The 27,629-nt window shown below is 46.4% G+C and overlaps 1 protein-coding gene across 3 annotated transcripts; it reads right to left on the reverse strand.

Moving 5' to 3' along the window:
* Positions 1–294: 294 nt before the first annotated feature.
* Positions 295–17,712, reverse strand: Vps36 (vacuolar protein sorting 36). Of its 3 annotated transcripts, none has more exons than XM_077702299.1 (13): positions 17,462–17,709; positions 17,276–17,338; positions 17,024–17,094; positions 16,852–16,966; positions 16,723–16,791; positions 16,531–16,647; positions 13,548–13,625; positions 10,837–10,971; positions 8,498–8,563; positions 7,240–7,304; positions 4,469–4,553; positions 3,204–3,280; positions 295–439 (listed from the first exon to the last, which is right to left on the reverse strand). In XM_077702299.1, the coding sequence occupies exons 1-13, from the start codon at positions 17,555–17,557 to the stop codon at positions 343–345; spliced, it is 1,134 nt and encodes a 377-aa protein (XP_077558425.1). In that variant the 5' UTR covers positions 17,558–17,709; the 3' UTR covers positions 295–342. The 3 variants fall into 3 exon arrangements, with proteins under 3 accessions (XP_077558425.1, XP_077558426.1, XP_077558424.1); XM_077702300.1 differs by having other exon boundaries at positions 17,473–17,672; XM_077702298.1 differs by having other exon boundaries at positions 16,723–16,966; positions 17,462–17,712.
* Positions 17,713–27,629: the final 9,917 nt, after the last annotated feature.

Here is a 27,629-nt window from a genome sequence, read left to right on the forward strand (position 1 = left end):
GGAGCATGCACCAGAAGTGGAAGGTGCCTCTTAAACCGGCTTGATTTCGACATGCTGACCTGCGCACTCTGGTCACGTCTCTTCTCGCACCCAGCAGCACAGCAGTCATCAGTGAGCCAGGACTCCAGCAGCATCCAGTTGGCCATCAATGCTCTCCCATTCACAACACGGAAGTGCTTAGGTGTCCTCAGATTTTTTCTTTCACAATTCCAAGACACTAGAAACCGTGATGAGACAGCTAGACACACACACACACACACACAGAAAACAAAAAAAAAGCCTGCCACAAACCAGAACGCTTTATCATCCACATTGGTGCATTTAGTTTATTCACCGAGTACATCAGTCTAGCTTCTCCAGGAACAAGTTGGGGTAGAACCGGAGGCCTTCAACGGTGTCATCTCGGCAGGCCAGCCCTCTCTGCTCCGCACAAATCAACCTGCACAGGCAGACGGGGAAAATGAACAGGTTTTAATGAGCAGCAGAAAGAATGCATTTTAATACACTCACATACCAGCACATGCTGTACAATAGATAACACAGAGGCTTGCTAATTTTATATCTACGGTAAACACTGGACCACTCAGGCATTAAAATATGATGATAACAACATGGCTGATAGGGAATAGAAGAGGAATTTTAAATGCCATAGTTTCCGTTTTTGTGTGCATGGCCTGGAGCCACTTTTTGGGGCCCCTACATGAGCCTAACAAAAATAAACTGCATTGTGGTTGGTACACTGAAAAACTGAAGGAATTCCAAACTGAGTTGATTTTCTGTGCCCATGCATTAGGGCCCCCATTTGGGACAACTGATAATAAAAAAAAAAAACCTGCCGGTGATTACCGCTCGAATCATTAAATGCACAGCGATTCCCAAGACACCAACAAAAATCCTTGAAATTAGTTCACATTTGGCGAAGTTCCTTGACCGTTTCATGTGCTGCATAAAAAAAATTGACCAATTTAATTTTCATTGTAATCTTTCAGCTGCTGGTTACATTTCTTTTCACAACTGCAGTCCAAACCACTCACAACAATACCACTTACAATGCATAGGATTAAGCATGAACAGTCACAACACCATCCACTTTTGCATATGCTAGGTGGCAAAATAAACTGTTTATCACAATGGTCATGTTACTCATTTTCACTTATAACAATTGAGCCTGACCGTATCAGTCAACTTCAAACGCCAGTCCCTGGAGATTTGTGAGAGATCATGGGTGCTTCACATGTGTGACGGCATTGGTTTCTAAACACAAGTCGCACCAACACATGCTCATTATCTGTGCCACACATTCTAACTTTCCATCCCTCAGAAAAGCTAGCTGACTGCTGCCTTCTATGTAAGCCATGCTAGTCATAAAGGGAGCAACTTCGCCACTTCTCCTTTTATTTGCTGCTGCCAGGTAAGCACAGGAGATAAGAAATGCAAGCAGCACTTATTCAACACCTTCTACATAAAAAGACAGCCACAGCACTGGGTCATTACGGTGAGATAAACCACATTCTCTAGGCTTCTGTTAATTACTGAGGTTAAAAAGATATGCCGATTTCACACTATTAAACCCACCAAATCAATTAACAAAAAAATATGCACCAATCCACCCTGTGGAGGTGGCTGGAAAGCGAAGCTGTAAATAACACCCACAACAATTACCCATGCGATTCCACTTGAATTCACACACATGGCTCAACAAAAAGTGAGACCAGAAACAAGTGAAATGCACTTAGCCTCACCCTTTATTACTTCAAGGATCCTGATATTCTTTGCTATGGTTAAATCAATGCATGATCCATGAATGGTAGTTGGTTGAGTTGTATTGGTGAAGCACATGAGTGGAAACTCTTTTTTTTGTATGAAGGGAAGCTGAAACCCGGTGTTAGGCGATCTGACTTCTTGAGCGTCTCTGCCGCAGCCGACGAAGGTGACAAGATCGGTGGCAGAGACGGAGGAAAGTTGAGATGCCACGCGTTGGTGTGCGCTTCCTTTAATTAGTAAAAATTTCCACGCTCTACCGAAAAATTACCACAAAAAAATGACCACGCTCTAACTGGATTCAATAGTTATATCCAATAGTGCGGCACTGGAGCATTGTAATAATTAGTTTATTTTAGCATAGAACACATACAAAAGTGGGCGGTGCCATAGTTGTTCATCGTTATATGTGATATATTGTTGTAAACGGTATCATTATAAGTGGGCTCGACTGTATTACAATCATTGGTTATAACAGCAACTTTTCAGTGGCACATAAATAAGGCTGCAAGGTAAAACTATTCAAATTAATCATTTGGAAGTTATTTGAAGCAAATCCTTTGGTTCACCCTGAAGGCAAAAATCGCTAGTTACACACGCCACCTCATTTTGAGTGCAGGCAAACCTGTGCATTTATGCAACAAATCAGCGCTTATGAAGAAGATGTTCTAAAATGTTATGAGTGCAGGAAAAAAAGTCCAACACACACAAGCGTATGATAAGGACATCACTGTCCTTTGCTTGCAGTGCCCAGTAAAAGCCAACCTCCATGCAGTGAAGCTTCACTCCAAACTTCTGGCAACAGTTTCTGTACAGGGATGTGAAGTCTGTCCACGCGAAGCGTGAAAGGATTGTCCATTTTTTGGCTGGTGAACGCACAAGTGCACAGTGCAGACTGGAAATACAAAGCTGTGATTGGCTGCTTCCAGTTGGTGTTTGCTGCCGGCCACCCAATACCTAGCTCGGATAGATCGCCAGCGAGAGGTCTTTCTCTACGCCGATGGCTCAACGGCCACCTCTGGGTGTCGTCTGCCACTTTTTTACTAATTTTTCATTGCATGGAGGTTGGCCTTAAGTTGTCAATAGGTCGATCCCCAACCCTGCAAAGAGCGATACAAGGAACAATAGCTTAAAACTGGCCCAGCTGACTGAGAAGGTTGAGTTCTAGTTTCACCGACAATTAACCTCTTCTTCCCCCCCGATATGGGTGGCATGTCACACAGCACGGGGGTGCCCCCTTCAGGTTTTCTTTACACGGAAGCCAGGGCCAACATGATGGGGAGTACAGGGCCCAGCCCCTATGGAGCATCAAGTGCATGCAGCCAGGGTTCCTGGATGCAAGTGCTCCCAAGTTCCACTGACGTACAATACTACCCTGGACCAGTATGCGATGTGGCCAGGTCTTATTGATGCACAGTGAAGGGTGCACTCCGGGGACTCACCTCTCCTTGGCCAGTATTACTGGAATGTGCACAAGGGGCGACAGCTGCTCAGCTGACAGTGATCCATGCTCATCAATCTGAAAGAAAGGTTTCAACTATCACAGCAGTGTCCTTTGCCACTTCAAATTCACAAGTTTTTCTTCCCCTGCGTTTCAGTAGCATTTGGAAGGTGCGTAGCAAATCAGTGTGCAGACAGCCATACTAGCGGCCACGGGAGCTGCCCACAATGAAAGCCCCCCAGCCGCTCGTTTTAAAAGCAGCCACTGTTCGCCCTGGCTGGCTTCCGTTGTCCTGCTACTATGACCGCTCCCTTGGTTGAGATTCCCCGCTTGTGTGCATTGGAGATTAGTCACTTATGTTGAGCACTGACAGAACTCCCCAAGAATGTGTGGTTGGCGAGTGCGAAAGCATTTTTGAGGCAACCGCGGCGTAGTGCTATCAGTCTGAATTGCGCCACATGTGTGACACAGACCAGCATTGCGAAGCTGACGTGCAACGTGGAGCTGATTGCAACTCCTCGACCCTGAAAATCTTCGACACTATCTCCGTAAGCTGTATTTACTTGGATGGCTATGGTGTGGCAAAGCACTGCAATGTGAATCGGTTTGATGCCTTCACATAGCCTAGCACAGCACTCACAGCTAGTGGCGCACTGGTTACTGTTGCCTCAAGACGTCGCATTTCAAATTCTGGCTAACACCCTTGTTGCCCAAGCCGCCCTTATAGGAGCCAATGTGACAAAGTGGCACTTCCATGTCGTTCTATGATCCCTGCGGAGATGGCACCCCATTGTCAATGCTGTGCGTGTTTTCTAGCAGCACGAGCGACTCAGTAGAAGCCGGTGAGTGGCACTGCCGGGCAACATCATTCAGTGTGCGGGAAATGCCTCCACGCATGCATCCCTATGTGTGTCATCCCTCTTTAGGTGCACTTTACGGTAACTCAGTATATCCGTTATTCTTCCAGGCCAATCCTTTCCTTGGAGCAGAGTTTGACAAAGCCTAGCTCAGACACTGACCCATCCTCAACCACTCTCCAGCCCTAGCAGGGGTGGTACAGCAGTGCAAAACACACAGCCTTTTGGATGGGAACAAGCTACTTCCCATACTTTCATTACTCATTGGACGAGCCTTACGGGCTGCATACAGAGGGAACTACGCGTTTCAATAGACAACAGTCACAGTTTCAACTTTTCATGAAAACAGCGGCAGCACAAGTCCAAGCAGCCTGTTATTAAAAAAAGGGAAGTAAGAACAAACACTTGCCAATTGCCGTGTTTCTGTGGCCATGTTTTCATCATTTTGGGTCGCCAATTTAAGCACTGTGACACCACTTTCAAACACGTGCAACCTGTAAGGCAAGCAGTTACACAACAGTAAATCCTCGCAGTACAGGACTGAACTCAGCTGCAAAAGGCAAACGCTCCCTCAAACAACCGGTAAAGCAGTCACATAGAGGAGGCAGAACAAAAAAAAAAAAAAAAAAGAAATAAATTTTAATTAATAAGGTTAATTTTCTCTCCAATATACAAAAAAAAATAATGACAATTCACTGCACTGACAAACCTAGTTACTTGAAGCACCCGCGAATATGCTGGCTGACTATGTGGATCGAAAGTAATATAACATGCTGCACTGCACTCTTTTCTCCTATTGTTCCGTGCCCCCACCGTGATCATTGGTCATTTTGCATCACGTGACATTTGTTTGTTTTTTTTTTTTTTTTTTAACTGCAGCGGTCCATCGGCACCGACATTTTGTTGTTTATGCATTTTCTGTCAGTCAAATGTGGTAGTCTCAACTTGTCCTCCCTCGTTCCGTCGTTCCGAGCGTGAATAAAAGATAACACACTTCGCAGCATTTCAGCTGAAGAAGTGTGTCCGAAGGTGCCGTGTTGCTGCGTCTTCGGCAGTGTTATTTACAAATGATGTTGTCAAAGTTGGCGGTGAGGGTGCAGAAGCGGCAGGCAATCTTGAAACATTGATAAACACCAAAATGGCCTCCGCTGCTCACTTGCGTGCCTCAGTGACGGTACTCTGCGTCTTATTTAGTGACACTAGCTAAGACCAGATACAGCTGTTGACAATATTGTTTACACAGGCTTACACACCACAGCAACACCTTTGGCAAATCACACTGACTACAACAATTGTGCCCAGTTTTCCATGAAAATCCATTTGAGATGCGTGCATAACATGAACAGCATTTATGCTCTTTAGGCCTTACTGCGTTTTTGTGCATGTAGTAGCTATAACTCGGCCATTTGGCTCTCGCATGCAATGCACCTAAGAGCCCATTTACATCAGTTCACCACTAGTGCAAGGCTCAAAAGCCCCAGCAAGATCGCATGTCAAGCTACTGGCTGCTCCTAGTAAATTTTAAGCACATCAGGGCGACGCGGGTCTCTGCGATTATCCGTCTCAGACTCAACGTCCGACTCCCCAAGAAGCAGTCCCACATTTGTTTTCCCCATCTATGGCGTGGGAAATCCCTGGACTACGTGCAAACTGTCCACGGTGAGTGCGAGACTGTAAATCAGAGGGACCCACCAACTCTCTCTTCCCTCGCTAATATGTGGACACCCAATGCCAGTGCTGCCTAATAGCTACTTTCATGGTGCGTCACCTCTCCCCTTAGAGCATCAGAAAAGCTCTACAGGCCAGCTCATCATGCCTGCACAGCAGATACTGGACACCAACATTTTGTTTCATTTAGTTTTTTCAGCGCATGTGTTGAAGGACCATGTAGTGAACTGGTGTGTTCTACACTTTTTTTAATACAGCTTAGCCTCAAGGCTTCTCCTCTAGGCTGTAAGTGTACCAGACATTTACTGAAGGCCTGAATGAACAATGTCCACTGTAGCCGTCAGAAGCGGACATCACCACGGTCTTTCTCTTGCCGGCAACAACCCTACTCAAGCAGAGGACGAGAATATCGCCCTAGTGAAAACTGACGCACCATCAACAACTCGCATCAGGCCTGCTGGAATTTTGCTAGGGGACGCCCGCACACTACTACACTGCACATTAATATCAACATTGTACTGCACATTAATATCAACATTGTCTTGCCTCAAGTCTCCAAAAGGCCAGTCAAGCTTGTCTGGGCTTTGGCACATCACGGCATCCCTACAAATGGGAGCCTAGAGCAGTGTCGCCAAACCAAGCGCAGACCCCCATGCAGACATCCCGCATCACTGTAGACTTGTGAAAAGCACCACCTTCCCTCGCACACAAACCCCAGACTTGTGAGCATGGACGGAATTTATGCGCACCCCTGACCTATACTTCCCCAAACCTACCCGGCTCCGCTTACTACTTTATCCTAAGCAGCACTCCCTGCTTTGACAATCTGACAAGGAACCTGGAATGCTGAGACATGTGGTAGGTGGCTGCAATCTATCCCCACTAACAGCCCCCAACCTTCACATTTCCACAGCCGAGCTTAGGGAGTGAGCCTTGGAGAGCTGCAGACTGGACGACCAGCTTCTGCTGGCCAACGGCTGTCCACGCCGTCCACACTCACTGCACCTTGGACTGAGGATGCCTCCTTAAAGCACTTCAGAACCAACAGCCATTGAATAAAAGCTTATACAATGACCAAGCTCATAAAAGCTTGGTCATTGAATAAAAGCTTATACTCCCCCCTCTCCCTCTCTTTCTCAACCACCACAGTGGCTCAGTGGCTATTGATTGATTGCGGGGCTTAACGCGCCGATGTTACACGGGCGATGAGGCATGCCATAGTGGAGGGCTCTGGATTAATTTTGACCACCTGGGGATCTTTAACATGCGGCAAAATCTCGAACACACAGGCCTTTCAAGATTTCGGCGGTTGTCAAAGACCCCCAGGTGGTCAACATTAATCCAGAGCCCTCCACTACGGCGTGCCTAATCGCCTGTGTAGTGTCGACGCGTTAAGTCCCGCAATCAATCAATCACCTCTCTCTCACTCTCTCATTTTCATATCATTGTTTTCACAACAACTGATCTCAAAGAAGAAATTTCCAGAAAATACAGACACAAAATGGCACTTACCTTAGTGGAAGCTGCAATGATTCCATTACCTTGCATGCATTTAGAAGATCTTCCGGTGATAAAAGCTGCACATAAACAGATAAAGGAAAAGTATGCATGCCTTAGAGAATATTTTACAGAAAGTTATACAACAACTCTGCTCTCATTTCCTGCAATTACCTCTTTAATTTTTTTTTATTTATTTTCAAAACTTGCAGCCATTTTGGGGGCTGGTACAGGGTGGGCGAATTCCTAAAATTATTTTATTAGGTACCAAGCAAATAAAACAAGCAAACATACCCCAAAAACTACATTTCTAGCTTCTCTACAAACAATTGGACAGACTTTGCGAAGGACAAAAATTTGTACATCAAGTTATTCGGTTCTTTTATTGTCTGAACAAGCAAGGAATATTCATATACATTGTGGTGACTTACTTTGTGTGAGATGCTTCTAGGACAAAACAAATAGCGCGACTGATCTACACTGAATTTCACAGAAACTTTAGTTAGGAGATTTTTCAGCGTGTTGCCAGTGTTGGTAAATTTGACATAGCAAGCAAAGCAGCTACTGACTGCGCTTTACAACATGTACGCTGAAAATATAAGCCGTACTCTAAGCCTGAATTCCATTCAAGTTGGTTGATCTAATTTTGCCGGTAAGGATCCGAGATACTACCACATTCCAAGGAAGGATGTACAATATATGCTTTGAGCTTGACTACTGGCATTCCATGTGCCAATTTCCTTTAAAAAAAAAAAAGTTTTTGTAGAGCAGATATACATATATTAATTGCACGATCTTTCCTACTCAAGTTATTTGAAATGGTGACATTGAGATGCTTAAGTTTTGTTGTGCGAGTTATTCACTTGTTGCTTGCAAAGTATTTAAAAGTCGGTAACACTTTTTATGTGAGACAGTAATGCACGAAGTCTTTTCAAACACATTTCCTTGAATTTTCATTGAATGTGGAAATAGTTCTGAGGCTTACAGCACCTAAAAAATGTTCAAAGTCAGCCTACTATGAGTTCTCACAATTACACATTCTTCGACGTACACTAGCCAAGTGGTGAATAAGGTGGTTTCAATCCACCAGCTGTAAAGCATCACTAGATATCTGCGAAAACACAATGGTCACACACTTGGGCAAGACTGCTGGACATTTAGTTGCCTTAGAAATCACACCAGCACAGCGTATGGTGAAATCGCCCAATCAAGGCTTGTTAATGACTGTGCATGAGACAGCTCTATGAACGAACCTGCACAAGAGCCAACTCACCTCAAGGCCCCTTGCTCTGTTTATTCTGCAGTAGACATCAGTCATGGCTAGAATTCCTCCAGCGTCCTTGCGAAACAGAGCACCAAGAAAGTCAATTTCATGCCCAGTCAGCTTGGCTATCATCACACTGCCCAAAATTCATAGCACAGTGCAGACTAAACGACATGCCCTTTAAAGGGGCCATGCAGACAAAACACAAGTTTGGTTCATTCAAAAGATTGCCTTGTTAGAATCATACTGACACCACTTTTAACATAAACTTCACTCAAATAAGCTGCATAATTAGGAAAAAAAGGAATGGCTATGCGACCCAATAGCTCAGTTCCTGCAACAGAATCTATGATGTCAAATGTGCCAGCTCTGCGATTGGCTGAGGTTGGCAAAAGCAAACGCAAATTAGGGAGTGCTTACAAGCTTGCCGAACGAGCTTAAATGTAATGCATATTCGTTTTGCAGCAGTAAGAATGGTGGGATAAACAATGAAAGTTACGGAAATAGACGTAAAGATAGAAGTACCGATGCGTACTGCTGTTGGTACTGCGCGCACTATGCTTGTTTTAGTTGCACAGACCTGCAGCGCTTTGGGGTCGTCTCAGACGACACTGGCCGATTGGCGTAAGTGAGTGTCTTACGTTATTACATTTGTCGAGCGAACACCATGTTTCACGAAACGATTATTTTCTACCTTTACAAAAACAAGCCAGGTACAACTACGGTCAAAAACAAAGCAAGGGGAGAAAACAGCCCGCTGCAGACGTTGACTAACGGTAAATAAGGCTCCACAGCACACCAAGTTTAGCTTGAAGACCCGTTCTTGTGATGTCATTGCAGACATCATGAAACACACGATTTGGCAAGAGATTCAACCTATTAACTTAAATTGATTAATTTCTCAGTGAATAAAGCATCATTTGCTCCCAGACAAGCGCTGGAGGCACTATAAAACACGAAATTTTTTGAATAAAACAAGCTTGTATTTTGTCTGCATGGCCCCTTTAAATTACCGACACAAAAAAATTCCTATAAAAGTACCTTCTAATATAGTAAAATGCCCAAGTTCAATGCTTTTGCTAGTTGGATTACCATACCTCTTAGAAAGAGGTACCTCAATGTAGTCCCCACCAAAATCAGACAAACTCATTATCATTACAAGCACTTCGTGCCTTGGTGATGCTCCTGGCTTTGAGTCATACCGATTGCAGCAAAAGTTTGGAAAATATTTCCTGCAGCCACTAGCTAGTTTCATCTTCTCACTACTGGCATCCTAAACATGCACGCGGGGGCAAATGGCGAGGTGGGCAAAGGTTTCAATGGCAGGAGAATTAACCTAGCGTAGAAAATTCGCCAGCTGAAACGTACAAAAACTGCATGATAGATACTACCGTTGAAGGAATTGGTAAGAACATTTTGGATATGATGATCGGTGATGGGTATGCAGGTGCAAACACAAAACGCACACTCCTCATAGGACAAGATGCAGAGAAGAAAGTCATGATAATGATGCTTTGTGACCATCTGCATGGACTAATCTCCACTTGGAGCCAGGTACATGTTATTTGATGATAAAATCAGAACAAGCATGTTAATTATTAAGTATGCATGAACCCACCCTGAAAGGGCAAGGATTTTCATTGGCTCCAGTTCCCTCTAAAGGAGTAGAGTGCTAAATGTTGTAGATGCTGGGGATAGGCCGCAGTAACTGGTGACAAACCATGCAATCTTTCTCAGGAGCTAAGAAGCATATTAGGACCGTGAACCTCCTCAATGCCAGGTCATTGATGTTCCTATGTTTGTTCTGCATGTCACTGGAATAGTGTTTCAGCCAGTTTCCCAGCAATTTTGGCAGCTGAAATAACTGTGTGGAGAGGCTCACCCCCTAAAATCAATCTCCCCCACAGTATCAGTTGGGACTGGCTTGCCCGTAGGAGGGTGTAAGGGTACTGAACTCCTTTGCAGAAGGGCCTGTGTAGGGTTCTGCAAGGCACTGCAAATATAGAGGGTTCTTTTACTTCTCCCTTCTTCAATCAAATTAAATCGGCTGAAGATGCACAAGTGCGATTCCCACTGCACCTGCACCTCTCATGGTGCAAAAACGCTCCCTGGGCACTGTGCAACTCGCATACCCAGGCAAAGGTGACCACACGACTATGATGTCCCTCTGGCACCGCTTTGCAGTGGCTCTTTTTAGAACTTTCCATTTATTATTCGTGTTTTGCAGGTTTTTTTTCTCATTGTTACACAGTCAGTGGAAGAAGTGGCAGATGCATGCAATACATTCAAATCTCCCCAGCCATGACTGGGAAAGCTCAAAAGCTGTGGATGTAAGAACAAGGACACACCCGAACGGGTTGCTCTAGGACTTCAGCCAGCTGCTTGGCCAGCTCCCGGTGGTAGGTGTTGCTCGATCCGTAGGCACTCTTGGTGACGGGATCGCTGATACCCAGGGACAGCAGGTGGGACTTGAACATGATTGTCTGCACGAGCAACAATCGCCAAACAGTCGAGAGAAGCCACAAACATGCTCAGTCGCCGACATAGGCATAGCAGGGCAATCGTAAGCACAATGCCACTCCACACATCAGTGCACACTGCAGAACACATCCGTTGAGGAACTGGACCCCAGGCCATGGCACCACTCAGAACGCTATTTATTACCACTTCTTCCTCTCCTATAGCCAATGATGGTGATACTGTATTATACCAGCTCATCTTCGTCTTTCCTCAACAACATCATCATAAGCTGTGGAAAACTAGTGCAGCCTGCATAACTTGTTTAACACAACCACTGTGCTGTGCTGAAAATTCATTTTCAAATGAAACCCGATGCTGCCTAATAGTGCCTCTTCTCTCGCTACCCCAAAAACTTACCTATGTGAAAACCAGGTGAAAATTGATTTCTGCTTGAACATTCGCCATCAACGCACATATCACTAGCAACTAAACTGGGCAAGTTTCTGAAGCTTCTGGCAAAAGAAAACAGCTATAAATTGATACACAGCTAAGCAGTAATTCCCAACAAAAAGAAATGTCAGTGGAAATTTTATTTGGACAATAAACCTGTTTTTGCTTGCATAACCAACTATGAAAACTTACTCCAAAGTAATCTTTCACTATGCATATTTTAACACAATTATCAGAACCCGGGTGCATATGCCAGAACGGATTACCAAACCTCCTAGTGCCAGGCCCCGGTGAACACACGGATGACAGCATTTTTTATTACAAGTTTAAGCGGCTATCTGTCAAAGCATGGCAAAGGTCAACAACCTCATGCCGCATATTCCCCTGTATAACCTGCCCAGCATGTAATCCACATCTCCATGTTGCTCCCCTAGAAAAGCAATAAAATACCCCTGCACATTACCCGCACCATTAGCAGCATAATGCTGCTGTGCAATTACACCATGTACCATGTACACCATGTACATGTGCAATTACACCATGCAATTGCACCATGGGTACGGTGCAATTACACCATGTTTTTAAAGATAATGAATGTGATTGTCAAAGTTCTTCCCAAACTTTACATAAAGAGTGCATAAGTGGAGGAAAAAATGCAGCCAAGAAACCCATAGGGCACACCTGTCAAGCTTAATAAGGCCCGTTCACACATGTGACGAAAACGAGTTAATTGTGACGAGAATTCTGTTGCTTTGTCGCATGACGATCATTTTTGCCGAATGGTCGGGACCAATTTTTGTCACCGTGCAACAACGCGACAGAATTCCCGTCACTTTTGTCGCAATGTGAACGGGCCTTTACTTGAGATGGCTGCTAGGCTGGCCTGGTTCTGCCAAGTGCAAGGGGTGGCCCCTGTTCTTGTCCTCCTTGACATCACATGGTATCACCTGATCTTTGAATGGCAAGTGCACTCAAAATAAACACAGGATGACGTGGGTTTAAAACTGAACTTAAAGCCTTCATTTTATGAACCTTTGACAATGAAGCATTATCAAATTCTGACAATTTGGCAAAAAGCTGGCTAGAAGAGCAGGAGCAAGACTGCAATGATGGATGGTGATGATGCATGCATCACAGCACACTGTACATTGCAGTGGAGTTGCATTTCAGAGCAAAATTAGTGTTTATTCGTGCCTCAACTTCTTTCTTGAGGTTTTTCGATTACTGAACTGCATTATACATGCAATCTTTGGATGTTATTCACTCTGATACCTGCTTTCTTCTTTTCTTTTTTGTATGTTTCCATGTCAACGCTTATTACATCTTAATATCTATTACAAAAACCACTCAAATTTCAGAAAGACGTTGGAAAAAAACAGTATTGTTTTACGGTTACCAGCTTTCAAAATAGGCCCGGTTTTTATCCGCTGACCATTTCAAAGATTATAAAACACCATAACAAAAGGCCCTGCATAGGTATGTTGTGGTATAAAGCTTTAATGACAACCATTAGTGTTTTATTATTGAAAACACAAACTTTTGTCTTCAAAGAACTGATGCCCATTACTGACGTCGTGGGCATTGCCCTAAGCATGCATTACTTTAAGCTACTAACTACAGCAAGTTTCCTTATGCATCTTTCCCTGTGTGCTAGCAGCAGCAGCAGCAGGTATTCTGCTCGCACAAGGTGTTGTTTCCTTAGAGCGCAAGCTTTGAATGTGAATGTCCAGGCCGGCACGCTGCTTCTGCTGTCCTACACAGACCGTCAGCTGCAGCGCTTTCCTTCGCCACCAGTTCGGAGCACTGCACTTAACCAGCAAGCAGGGCGATTTTTGTCTAGTTGCTTCCCGAACGTTTTCTGAAGTGGTGCCATGTGTAACACCAATAAATAAGTGCCAAATCAGAGGGCTAAACACTGACCTCGTGCAACGTAAATTGCACCAAAATAGTTCGAATTGAATGCCTCAATCTCGAGTTTTATACACTCTAGTGACTGTGCAGTATATCGTTAAAGAAAAAATACTAACACTGCTTTTTTCACTCCAATCAAGCCGAGTACAGAAAATTGCCACACAAAGTGAAGCAAAGCGCTGCAGCAGCAATTTGTGTAGAGTAGTAGCACTATGTATTGAAACGATCCCACACTTACCTCGTCATCAGTCAAGCTGCTCCCTTTCTCCTTCAGCTTCTGCGAAATACTTTTGGACAATGCCACCATCTCCTTAGCCTGCAACAAGGTACATCCGTAAGCGCAACATCGCCCAGCACAAACCACACGCCGAGAGACGTGAAATTTGGGCGGCATATTCCTGTCGCAATATACTGGCCCAGTGTTTTTCAAAATCTCAACCCTTAGGGCATGGAAAAAGGATATAAAACATTTTTGTGATCCCTTCAAAATCTTTAAATGGTCCCTGTATCTAAAGGTAACTCGCACAAATGCTTAAGAGATAAATTCTGCATAGTTCTCCAATAGACCTTCAAAGTTGGTGGCTTGGTGATCATAGCACTAGAGGAGATAATTGTGAACGTTGTGTGCAGAAAGACACCAAGCACACTATATTAACTCTAGTGTGCGGTAAACCAACTTTCTACATGTAGCTGCCATGTCACCTTGTTTTGTCAGACTGAGCCAACTAAACATCCTGCACCACCCTCTGGAAAGCTCTTTGTAGTTTAAAATGTGATAGCATTGATGACATGGCAGAGGGCACAGGGAGAACCCTTTTGGTGATGGCCAAATTGGCCCCAAAGCTGATTACACCTATAATCTCTTACTTGTAACTGCTTGCCGTAAATACAGATTCCAGCAGTAAGCAGTAATGACACCTCTCCTGCCTATATATTAATAGCAACGCAAAATACTAAATGAACATTGAAACAAAGTTTACTGCCAGCAACAGTGAGAGATGCTGTTCACAGGCTTAAGTTTGTGTCATTAAAGGGGCCATGCAGGGTAAATACAAGTTTGGTTCCCCCATATGTTAACATCAGGTCCTAAATCACCCTGTTTGTGCATAAAATCATAGAGTTCTTGCTAATTACAGCTTGGAAAAAACACCTATGTGCACACCTTGTTTTATTATTTGTTAATGATCCTCACGTCATGTCAAGGTTTTGATGGTTCTCTTAATTAGCTATACAATCGCCTCCTGTGCTTTTCAATGCCACATGCAACAGCCCCGATCTCCCAACCAAGCCATTTTCTGCTACTCCTGCCACTCTCCCCCAATCGCTAGCCTTCCCAGTGCTTTAGTCATGTGATTAGTTTGGGTGGTGCCTGGTGAAAAACGTATGTGCAAAGTACAGTGCACGTGGCTTTAGAGCATACTGGCGACATCAGCTGATAGTGGCTGGGTTGGAGATAGCTTGATATTGCGCGGATCTTGGGCATGCTTGTCGGCCTGGTCGGCGTTTAGCGTAGACCACTCAAATTTTCCACCACCCGCAAGGGGCACTTTTGTTCCACAGTGCCGGCTGTAAGCAGTGACATGGGAGACAGGCACGTTATTTGGCGCGATGCGCAGGCAGTAACATAACCGCTCAAAAAGTTCGACCGAAAGTGCTGCAGTACATTCTTGTCGCATACTTTTCAATTAGCGCAGGTCGTTTTGTGCAATTACGTAACTGCCTACAGTAATACTGCACACGGTGTCAAACTATGCATCTATCTAGCCCATCGCCCCTCACAACTGCCACTGTGGAAGGCAAGCGCCCCCGTAGGTGGTGGCGTCTGCAAATTAGAGTGGCCCATGCGAAACGACGACCCGTCCAACTCTGTCCGAGATCTGTGCATGTGCACTGGCAAGCTATCTCCAAGCCAGAAGCTACCAGCAGATGTCGCCAGCATGCTCCGAAGCCGCACACTCGTGGACAAGCCTGACGAGCACTGTGCCCCCACTCTCCACAAAAGCGCTCTGCTGCAGCACTTATTTTTCTATTGCTAACCAGAGCGCCACTACTTCGGTGGTCTCGAGCATCGGTTGCCTTGCCAACCTGGCACAAGCCGCTCTTGAATTCATGGATGGTCAGTTGAGCATGGTCAATCTTCTGGCCCGAACTTGCACCATGTGAGAGAATGATTGATTGCAGGGTTTAACGCGCCGTAGTGGAGGGCTCCGGATTAATTTTGACCACCTGGGGATCTTTAACATGCGCCGAAACCTCATGCACACAGGCGTTTTTGCTTTTCGCCTCCATCAGAAAAGCGGCCGCCGCGGCCGGGAAACGAACCCGCGACCCCGTGCTCAGCAGTGCAATGCCTTAGCCCATGGTTTCTCAAAGTGGGTTCCGCGGAACCTAGGGGTTCCACAGCCCCCTCCTCTGGGTTCCGCGGGCCACTGATAAATTTTCTCTGGTTCCGCACTCGACAAGTAACTTAGATGGAAAACCCTAGGTGCGATCAATCTAAGGAACCTCCATTACTCATGCCCGAGTGTCAGTAAGCACATCTCAGTGCGTAACAGAAAGGCGCGAGCTGCGCAATAAATCCTGCCAGCAGCTTGTAGCCAGCCAGACTCCGAAAACGGGCCGCGTGGTTAAACTATTGCACTTGAATCTCGGCCTTGTATTACCCACATGCGCATTTCTCCTGTTTCGAGATAGGTGCCACTCGTAAAGTCGACATTCACGTGCAATAAATTCAAAAGCAAGCAAGCTTGCTTCCTTTTTAATTTATTGCACGTGAATGTAGCGTGAACTGAATGAAAAATGGCAGGGGGGGGTTCCTTGGCACTTCACGGAGCTTAGCAGGGTTCCCTGGGACCAACATGCTTGAGAACCCCTGCCTTAGCCACTGAGCCGCCGCGGCGGGTCCACCATGTGAGAGAAACAGGCATCCCCAGCACTCTCATTGTTAAGTGGACAATGCATTTGGCTTGTAAAAATACAGGAGGTGATGTGTTATACATTATGAAAAACTTCAAGTGACCTAGGGAGAATTTTCGGGCTCCACGGAGGGTAGCCAAGATTACACTAGTGATCTTGGATCGGCTTGTTCTGTGGGTCCCCTGAGAAGTTTCCAATTCAGCTGGAACCAATTGTTCTGCTCGCTGGAATTGCTTGACCCCGTGCACATTCAGATGCATTCTTCATATCAAACAATGGAAATCACTCTTAATTAGTAAACTTGCCATGTCCATCAGCTTGCTGAGGTCCTCAAAGGCCGCAGATATATTCTTGTCCGCTTCGTCATGCTTTGCCTGGATCTGTCGCTCGATGCCGACTATGCCCGCACGTATCCTCTTGCCCTGTCATGAGAAGGAAGGCACATTTGTTACGGTCACATTTAAAGGACCACAAACAAGGACCTTAGGTGAACTCACCCGCGAATCTACGGTGGGCATCTTCAGCCAATCCTTCTTCTGTAACGCACCCTGCATTTCCTGGTAGAACTGAAAATAGCACAGATTCACGCATATGATACGAGGCCTCAGGAAGTGCGCGCGTCTCACCTCTGACGCGCCTCCGCTCCGGAATGAAAAGCGAACGTAATCGAACGAGCTGCTCTGGACGACGCCGGCATGCTTCTCGTCGCTGGGCGGGGAGACATGGGCCACTATCTTCGCACTGTGGTGTGCAGAAACTGTTATTAGATCGCAGGAAATGCTTCCGCAGGTGCCGTACCTTTTGCTCCAGCTTCCGCTTTGCTCTTCGATAAGTACGACGAGGCCCAGATGCAAGCTTATTCGCTGTTTCTGAAACAAAACAGTGCAGGAGCGCGAAAAGTTGTTTCGTCCGTTCACACTGCGACGAAAGCGACGTGAATTCTGTCGCTTTGTCGCGCGACGACAAGAATTGGTCCTGACCATTCGCCAAAAACGGTCGTCGCGCGACAAAGCGACGGAATTCCCGTCGCTTTCGCTCAAGTTTACCTACCTCGGAACCAGTCCAATACACTTGATGCGACGTCAGCATCAACTCGCCGCCAACAAAAGGTGTCTAAAGTGAAGACATGTCAAAACCATTACGGGCAATGCGACGGATTGCACAATGAGCCACGCCTCATTAACAACAGCCAGCCCACCAGAAAGTTCTACTTAGCTGCATGGTTAATGAACTCGCCTTTCGCTCACCGTCGTACAGAGCAACGCCCGCCTGCTGCCGCAAGATCACTTCGCCGCTGGACAGGTTATCGCTGGACCACACAAACCTGTTCATGGTGACCTCACCAAGCCACACTGTTCGCTTCACCTGAATTACAAAAGGATTTGCTTGCTATGAGACTAATTATATGTTGTATGCTTCAGTCATCGCGCAGCGGCATCGCAGCAGATGATACGGAACATGTAAACAAAGCGACGTTAGCGCCCCCTACGGAACAATCTCTCCTCCTCCATGGCATCGTCGCCTTAGGGTCCCTAGAAATCTTGCTAGTCTGCCGTCCGCGCGCCTTCTCTATGGGGAGGCGTGTCCGCGCCGCTGATGCACGCGCAGAGCTGCGCAGAGGGCGCTGCCAGCAATCGGAGCGCCCGAGCGGCGGGAGCGAGAGCGGCCGCCGGCCGGCCTGTGCCGCGCGCTACTGCTGCGGAGAGCGGGCGCGCATGGGGCTTTGACGCTTTGACGGCCAGTTAGAGCGGTGAAATTCAGCGGCGCGGGGTACATCAGCTCACAATTGAAGCTGCGATAGAACTACTATAGGACCTTTTAATTTCGGCGGCCCAAATTTTTCGCGAATCGGGCTGCGGAGCCTAGGCTATTTGCGGACGCTTACCTTCGCGAGTGAGACAGAAGGATGAAACCGCAGCAACGAGATTAGCCGTTTCGCTACCACCGCTGGAACCATTATTTCGCGCATTGTTGAGACAGTGAGATCCGTTCCAGGAGAGCCCGGCGGCGCCACACGCAGTGTTTGTGCTAATTGTGAAAACTACGTGGTTATCCCCGAACGTCATGTATTAAGGAGGTCTGGCTGACTCGATAAAAAAAAAAAAAAGCTGCAGTGAAATGCTTTACCAAAAAACCCATTCCTAAATACTTCTGGCCGAGCCGTCCTACTTCCCCAAGGCATATGGTCATTGAAATAAATAAGTCTTAAGAGCTTATGTTTTTCATTTCAAACAGCCGCAAGTAAAATGATTGGCCATAACACAGATGTTCTCCCTTGTTGCTTTCCCTGCGTGCGTCTCGTGATTCACTCCGAGTATGCGGGCGATAAAAAAAGAAAAAAAGAAAGCCCTGTGTAATGAAGAATGCAAGCGCAGTTACTGTTTGGCAGCCTGATTCTATGAAAAAGTTTCCCGCACTCTTCAAGGTAGCGAATTTTCCAAATCGTGGAATTCACAAAAATTACAGGAGAGCAAAATAGAAGCTAGTACCACAGTTTCTGTCTGTTGATTGAAAGTGCCAAAAACATCATATGCGTGCGTACATTCCTATTACTTTTATTCGGCATTTACATTTAACAGATATTCCCAACTGAGGAAGGCAGCGTTCGACGTGCGATGGGGCCTAGTTAATGAACGATGCAAATTGGTCAGATTCCGTTCAAGCTTCAAAGCATATAAGTAATCCCTCGTTATAACGAAGTCAGCAGGACGGCGGAAAAATTTGTTATAAGCGGTATTTCGATATAAGCAACCGCTCGAGAAGAGCTTGAGCAATCGAGCTTTAATTGCACCACAACTGCAAGGAACCAAAGCGGAATGTATTCAGAGAAGAACAACTTTATTCGGGTGCAAAAAGCGAAGTGAGTTTTGGCTGTTTCAAGTTTTTGTCGGGCACGAGCAACCCCATCTCCGATTTGACCAGCAATGCATGAGGCCGTGGTCGTCGCCCATAAAAGTGTCAGTGGCTGTGGCCAATTTATAGGGAGGCGTGCGGGCGTCACGGAATGATACGCGAATTTCGCGCTGGAAACCGCCGCAAATGCCGTGGCTATAAAGTCTAGGGTTGTGCTTGTTGCGCTCAAAAAACGATTACCCGCTCACTCTGGGTACACAGCGCAATCACGAAAACTGACGGTTTTCGCTCTAGAGGCTTAGCATGATCACTGGGCAAATTTTCCTCGCGGTGTGCAGCCGTGAAGTTTGCAAAACAAGCGCTTTTCGGCGTTCCCTCGTCAACGACACTGCTAATTCTACGGTTCGAGTGTCGGTGTTCGCACACCGTCGCGCCCACACCAATGTCTAGGAACAAAATTTAAGGACCGTACCACGCAGTTGGACCATTTGTCTAAATTCGGTTGACGCAAATCGAGCATGAACTGACTCCAGAAAATCGTCCGGGGAAAGACCAGCTTGCGTTGACCGGCCATGTTGACCTCCTGACTTGCCGATGGGTCGCCGCCAATGGGCGACGCCTCCGCTCGACACTGCTCTAAGCGGGTCAGGCTCTTCGAGCGCTTCGAATAATGCGGCCTAAAAATCATGCGTTTGGGTTGGGACCAGAAGAAATTTCGAATAAAGCGATCTCGTTATAACGAGGGTATTTGACTCCCAAGCAAAGAGAAGTGAGGGTGGTTCCAAAGCGCCTCAAAAAAAAAAAAAAAAAAAAAAAAATGAAGCGCCCACACACAACACAAATATTTTCACGCGCTATATATCCATGAGGTCGCGGGTTCGATTCTGGGCCGTGGCGGCCGCTTTTCTGATGGAGGCGAAAAGCAAAAACGCCCGTGTGTACGTGATTTCGGTGCATATTAAAGATCCCCAGGTGGTAAAAATTAATCCGGAGCCCTCCACTGCGGCGCGCCTCATCGCGTGCGTTGCGTCGGCGCGTTAAACCCTACAATCAATAAATTATATATCCACGGCAGTGTACGGTGGGGGCATACACAAAAACGCTTCTTTGTTAAGTAACTTAGTCGTAATACCGCGTGATGTGCCCCAGCTAGCAAAAGATTCCGTGCCGACAGTGTTTCCGATGCCCCCCAGAATGTGTCGAAACCTTTTCCCTTGAAGAGGATATCGAGGATAGAGCGCAGTGACACGATTCCATGGTTTGGCGGCTCGATCTTTCTTAATTCGCAAAAAACGTACTGGCATTAATTCATGCTTCGGTAACAAACTCTTCGTATTCGTAGGAACCAATTTATTTGGCTAATCTGTTTTATAGAGGACGAAAATGCGCCCTTAAAATCGGCTGAAAGCGCCCATACCTACGAATGCAGCACAGCGAAGCGCCGTCCGCTGCACTGCTCCCCACGCCGACACTGGCCGGCCGCGCTCCGACTGCGTGCAGCGCCGCCGCTGCATGCATCACGGAGGAGCCCCCTTCGCGGCCGCCGGACGGCAGACTAGCAAGTATTTCTAGGGACCATAGTCGCCTCCTGTATCTCTGAGAGAGAAAGAGAGAGAGAGAGAGAGAGAGAAAGAGAGAGAGAGAGAAGAAAGAAAAGAAGAAAAAAAAAACAGGAGGTCATGCAACTCTATGGCCGATGGTGAATTTTGTGATGATACTGTACCTATGGTGCCTATGGTAAGTGCAGACCATAGAGTTTCATACTAATATATACTAGTATGAAACTCTATGGTGCAGAGAGAGAGAGAGAGAGATGCAACTTTATGGCCCATGGCATTGTACCTGTAGTAAGCGCAGAGAGGGGGAGAGAGTGAACATTTTATTGGCCATATTTTCACAGCACATCTCCCACTGGCGCTAGCACAAAGGAGGAAAGAAGTTTAGCGTCAGGAATAGTTACATTTATAATTCATTAATTTACATACCTTCCTGCGTAATGTGGCACTATTAATTAAGAGGTGTTCTGAATATTACGCGTTTCAGGTTTTTTGTGGTCTTTACCCAATACAAGTTACGACTTAAAGGGGCACTGACACAAAAATTTTGCATCTTGTTTTTTTTGTTGCGATAAGTAGCTAGTGACCTACTTATAACCTGTAGAAACCTCATTTGCTTCAGCGTGCGACGGTTGTTTAATTAGAGGCATTTTCAATGCGGCCAGTCGCAGTTTCGGTTTCAGCGAGTGCCGCGAAACGATGGATTTTGTGGATTTTGTGTGAACAAAGCTGACCACGTGACCGTGGGAGGGATATCACAGTTACAGAGCAGAGCCGCCGTAGCACTGTCGAATCCGCATCGACGGCAGTTTCTGCGAATGCCCCCCCGTACTGATCTCGTGAGGCGCCTAATTAAAAAGCGACCGTGGATGTGACGCAGGCGCTGCGAGTGCAAATGCTACCGCGGCTAACGAGCGACGCGCGACGCTCGAGACGGTGGGTGGCAAGACGCGCGCTGGGAGCAGCCGGCCGGTCTGCCTACAGGTCCGCCTACAGGTGTGTTCGGCTTAGCACTGCGGCGGATATTCGAGTGCCGCTCTCGTAAGCGGTGCAGATGACAATTTTTAATGCAACTCGCCATGGCATCATTAACTCCTTTCTCATGTAAGCCACCATGGTCGGGACTTGGGGACAATTTCGTGCAGCGGTAACCTATCACTCGAGCTACCTGCGCCGGCGTGGGCCACTTCGCGGCCGTGGCCGCCGCCTGCACAGCGACCGTGCGGCTTGCTCAGTGGCCTTTTCGTGCCTCCGCGCGTTTCCGCATCCAATGGTAATAAACAGTAATAGAAACAGAGTGCCTGGAATCGCTGTAGAACTTTGGTCGCGGCCAGCTGCCCGATGAGCTGACGAAATCACGGCGCCTGCGCCGCCAACGATCGGGTCGTTCGTTCTCGAGAGCAGAAGCTCCGCCCTCCGGCCCTCCGATTGGAGCGGCGAGCCGGCAGTGCGGAAGCGGCAAACACAAACTCGTGACGTGTTTGGATGTTGTTTATTTACACTTGCGCGTGGTCCTCTGCTGGCCGCTCGGTTGCGTTTCGCACACTTCAAAATTGATTTTAAATATGTTCTAGGCTGTATTCACCGCTGATATTTTGCAGATGATGTATATGTGTTCCCACCAATCTATCTCCGAAGTTATCTCACCTTCAAAATTTTGTGTCAGTGCCCCTTTAAAGGCCAACTGCACTCAAATTTCACCTCGGCCAAATTTGTTTTTAATGCGTAGTAAGTACCCCCAAATAAGCTGAGACACAAGTGGTAGCCCCGTGAAACGCCTCGTTAATCAGTCAGAAGCGTTTAAAAAAGGTCTCTTCGATTTGGCCTGCACTTTCTGCACGAGTTCAGGATGAGTTCAGCCAGTTCAGCGCAGGCGCCGCCACTGCAGAACCGGTCCTGCACTTTTGTCGTCTGCTTCTGCACCTCCTCCCTGGGAGGTGCAGGGAAAGCGTGAACTCATCCTGCACTCTCTGCACCGTCGGTAAATCGAAGAGAAAAGTGCAGGCGCCGCGCGCTGCACTCGAAAATCGAAGAGGCGAGTGCTGCACTACCTGAATGAGTGCAGCGAGTTCAGCAAAATCGAAGACACCTAAAGGCTCCGCCGCAGACCACTCTGCACCTGCCGGCGGATCGCGTAAACAGCCATGACGCGCCTGTGACGTTCCAGCCGACGGTGGCTTTTTCCTCTGGCCAGCCACGCAGCGGGAGAACCGGTCGAGCTCTGCTGCCCCGTGCGCGCGTAGAGCTTGCGCGCAGACATTCTCCCGAACTGGTGACCATCCGGCCGCTCGCTGGACGGCTGCAACGTCACTGTAATGGCCGCGCTCTCCTCGGTTTCGGTTTCAAAATCGCCGATTTTTGCTGGCCGCTTGCGGCGTCCACGTGCGTATTTCAGCTGTTGTATTTTGCATGTTGCTTTCTTTATAAGCAGACTACACGGAAATAGGGTTTTCAAGAAGTCGAAATTTTGAGTGCAGTTGGCCTTTAAGTGAAATCAGCATGTTCTGAGTTGTCCTATCAACACTTGCACGTGCATAGTACTCACTGTGGCAATGCAGGTCCCCATTAAAGTTAAAGAAAAGTACATAGCCTTGACATCTACCTCAACAGGGTGATGAACAGCAGTATAGAGTGTGCAAGGCAACCTGAAATGACAGGCGTCCATGTTGAAGCAACATTAAAGGGTCCATGCAGGCAAAATACAAGTTTGGTTGATTCAAAAGATTGAGCTCGTTAAAATAACACTGACACCACTTTTAATACAAACTTCATTCAAATAGGAAAAAGAAATTGGCTGGCGATTACGATACTCCCTAATGCAATATTTAGGCGCAGCAGCAATGCGCTGAGGCAGCTCTCACTCGTGGGTTCTCTGGACGGCAGTGATGATGAGCCTCTGCATCAGCGGCGCAAAGTGCGTCTCAGGAAGGGGACCGCAAACACACATCATAGTCACGTGCACGCCCCCCTCACATTTTCGCCAAGCGTCGCACCGTCGAGCACCTCGTGCGGGCACAGAATACTGCCTCCTCCCCTCCCCCACCACACACTTTCAGAGAGCGCTGGCTCGCACCACCACGGCAAACCGCCCTCCCCTCCTGATTTCGCCACACTCTTCTCCTTTGCTTTCTTTCATCGTTCACTTTTTTTTTCACTCCTTGGTCTTGCCGTCGTTCACCCGGTTACGCCGACAATGTGGCTCACACAGAGACGGCTGCAAAAGGGTTGCACCCTAAAAGAGAATAACCATGCGACCCACTAGCTCATTTCCCACAACAGAACCTATGATGTCATATGTGCCCAGCTGTGCGATTGGCTGAGGCCAGCAAAAGCTAACGCAAGTTAAGCAGGGCTTATAAGCTTGCAGAACAAGCTATTTGCACAAAATATAATGCATATTAATTTTATAGCAGTAAGAATGGTGGGGTGAACAATGGAAGTTACGAAAGTATGTAACCATAGAAGTACCAGTGCATACTGCTGTTGGTACTGCATGCACTATATGCTTGTTATAGTTGCACAGCAGTCTGGCACTTGGGGTTGTCTCACACGGCACTGGCCGATCGGCGCAAGCGACATTGCCTTACGTGACCCTGTTTGTCGAGCAATACCCTATGTGTCACGAAACGATAACTACCAACTGTAGCAAAAACAAGCCAGGTGCAAATACGGTCAGAAACAAAGCAAGTGTGGACAGCAGTCCTGAATGGTATGGTGGCACCACTTAGGAGGGCTGATGGTAAACAAGGCATTTCAAAGTTCGCTGCATACTAAACAGCGCACTAATGCTCGCTTGAACACCTGCTCTGGATATGCCATCGCAGACGTCGTGAAACACATTGTTTAGCGGGAGAATCAAAGTTTTGGCTCAAATTGTTTAAGTTCTCAGTAAAGAAAGCATTTGTAGCCAGACAAGCGCTCGGGGCCAAATCTTTCGAATAAAACAAATGTGTTTTGTCTGCATGGCCCCCATTAAAGAAACCGCTGCGATTGCTTTTTCAAACCCGTCAGTTCCATTCATTCGCATTAGCGGGGGACTTTGTGGTAAAGGCTTAAGTTATTTTGCATTGCAACTTGGAATCACTTGCCTTGCACTGTGCACATGGCCATAGCGTCAATTGCCAAAATACCCACGAATATCCATGAACAGAAAAGAATTCGAAAGAACAAGAAATGTCTCCATCTCGTGTAGGCCAAAGAGGTTGCACCCAAATTGTTAGCACCACCTGCACCCAATGCACACCTCCCTTCTCTTTGTCAAAATCTCAAATCACCTTTAAATATTCCAGTGCCTTGAAAACAAACAAACAACACCTTTTGCTATGCAATCACCCTGTTTGCATACACATCAACAGCCCACGTGCTTCCCTGGCATATCAATTCAAAATATCAGGAGAACTATTTACAAGAGTGTGCCTCGTAAATATTTTGCAGTAGACAGTGTTCAAATAATAGACCTTTAAACGAGAGAATGAGACTCGGCGATCAAGATACGATTCCAGCAAAAGTTTCATTTTTGACGAGTCCTGGACTGTCCGAGACTGCACGGTTCCTATCATTACCTTCCCATCATTAAAGTTGCTCAGGGAGCTCTGCAGGAATGTGTATGCAACTTGAACTGGGGCTGGATGCCAAGGTAGCCATAATCATCACGGCTGAAAATGGCCCTAACAAAGGAGGGATGGGTGGAGGGTAACTAAAGGGGAAAAGAGCACAAAGTGAACTTCGCAGAATAGTGTAGTACTTTTACTATTCCAAGTATCGGAGCAGCCATCGATTGCAAAGAAAAAGATTAGTTGGACTCCTCCCTCCTACTAGCATACTCCCTTTGCAACATGCATTAGGATGTAGCCGTCAGAAAAATCTGTAACTGCCTGTGTATGCTTTTGATAACAAAATTTCACTTAAAAACCTTAACTCGATCTCATAAGTAGTTAATAAATTAGGTAACGTCCTCATATGGGCAAACATGACCACCGTTTCCTAACCATTGCTACAGTAGAAAACGTACACACATTATTGTGATGTGTAGCCTTTACATACTAGGGAAACAGCTTCAGTTTTGCTTTAATAAACTAGACAGAAAAGGTAAAACCAAGAACACCTACTTGACACGCCGTAGAACACCGAGGCATCCATCTTGCTCTCTTGTTTTGGTGAAGCATTTGGCGCAGCATTCACGAGATGGCAGCGGCAAATGCGAACGACGTTCCGTAGAGGGGGAAATGCAAATGCTGGCTGAGCGGTTCAAGTTGGGATGACGACTATTGTAACGCACAAAAATGCTCTTAAAAGTCACCTGCACAATTGTACATGCCGTGTCACAAAGGGATAACGGTACTTTCCACAAGTAGACCAGCTACAGCACCAACAGGCCAACACTGCACATGCAGCAAAGCCACAACCTCACATTGGAACAGCTTCCAACTACTCCCACATTACCACCACATATCAACATTGGTGAATAGTATTACACCTTGCTTAAACACCAACAACAGCCAGGTCCACAAAATGTATGTATTTGACAGAACTTGGACAACCTCATAAGCAATGAACCCTACCCCATTAGGGTGACCATTCTGGCTAATCAGGAACCATTAAGAATATAATAAGAAAACACAAGCAGCAAAATGAAACACTTAGCCATCCACTTACTTACCCGCAGATATAAACAAGTAGTACAAACAACCTAGCACACGTGCTAGGTAGATGTCAATTTAAGTCCTGAAATCCCATTTTGTCAAAACTCTGCTTAATTAAAGTATATTTACTTGAATTGAACAGATTTGACAAAAATTTCAATGCAAACATTGTACATGCCAAAAATAACTCTTACAGTTCAAACAACTGTGCCAATAAAAACCTTGTCTGGAACTGCCTGATACATCTGAATTTAAATGTTTGTATTGGAAAGGTCCTAACAAAGGCAAAGCACTAGTCATTAAAAATGTACCTTCTGCGATGAGTAAGCCTCGTAGTGCTGTTTCATGCAGGCAATAAGTATAGCTTCCATAACACTGCTTCCAGGCAAGGACAGAGTGAAAGCATTTATCAGCACCACTGCAGGGCCTCTTTTACCAGCCTCTATCTAATGCACATGCGGGGCAAACCATTTCTGTACATGCTTCACGTCTGTCACAGCCCTCGCGAGAACACAAGCATCGCAGCAGCACAACTAGGAGGAGCACAAAGTTTCTTGAACGCACCAGAAACGTGGGACAGTGAAATGGAGAGCAGACGTGACGGTTACATTCTGGCTCCGGGCACCCAAGCCACAGCCGGTGTTACCAATCAAGAAAATCTTAACCACTAGTCCCCAGCCTGTGCAAATGTCCGGTGCTTGCAGACTTTCGTGGCAAGGAAAGATGTGAAATATTATTTAAGGAAGTGCACTGCACATTACAGTCAGTTCGGTCGTCACAATTGTGTAACTGCACTCCCCAGCTTCTTACTGAGGTCATCGTGCTAATGTGTGTGAATGCTTCTCTGTTTAGATCCCCTTGTCGGATAAGACACCACAAGTTTCAAGGGAGCCATAATGTCCGCTGCTAGGCGACTATCAGACTTCTGCAACGTGGTTGTAGAGGTTAGTTGCAAAGACGTGTGCATTCTGTTTGGTTTCGTTAGTAGTACATAGAGTAGTGCCTTTGTTCAACATTCATAGTCGTGTACATATGTTCAGGTTTATGCATACTATATTCGTTATGCATACTATATTCGTGTTAATGTAGTCACCGTGCATGTTGTAGCTGCATTCTGCTTCGGAAATACTTTTGTATTATGCTTGTATAACAGAAAGATTGCTCTGTTGCTGCCAATTCAAGACTTCGACTCGCTCTATTCGCGGCTACCACTGAAAGCTGGGAACCAAAAACCAATCCCTTGTCACTGGTCATCGGTGAATCGGATGCGCCCTAAACCAAGTAGCAACATCCATGTGAGGAATTTGAATGGAGTGGCACCTATTCATTCCTGTGCTAATTAAGGAGGCAATC

Source organism: Haemaphysalis longicornis, unplaced genomic scaffold (genome assembly GCF_048455015.1).
Source record: "Haemaphysalis longicornis isolate Haplotype H1 unplaced genomic scaffold, Haemaphysalis longicornis Haplotype H1 scaffold_3, whole genome shotgun sequence".
Classification (NCBI taxonomy): Eukaryota; Metazoa; Arthropoda; class Arachnida; order Ixodida; family Ixodidae; genus Haemaphysalis; species Haemaphysalis longicornis.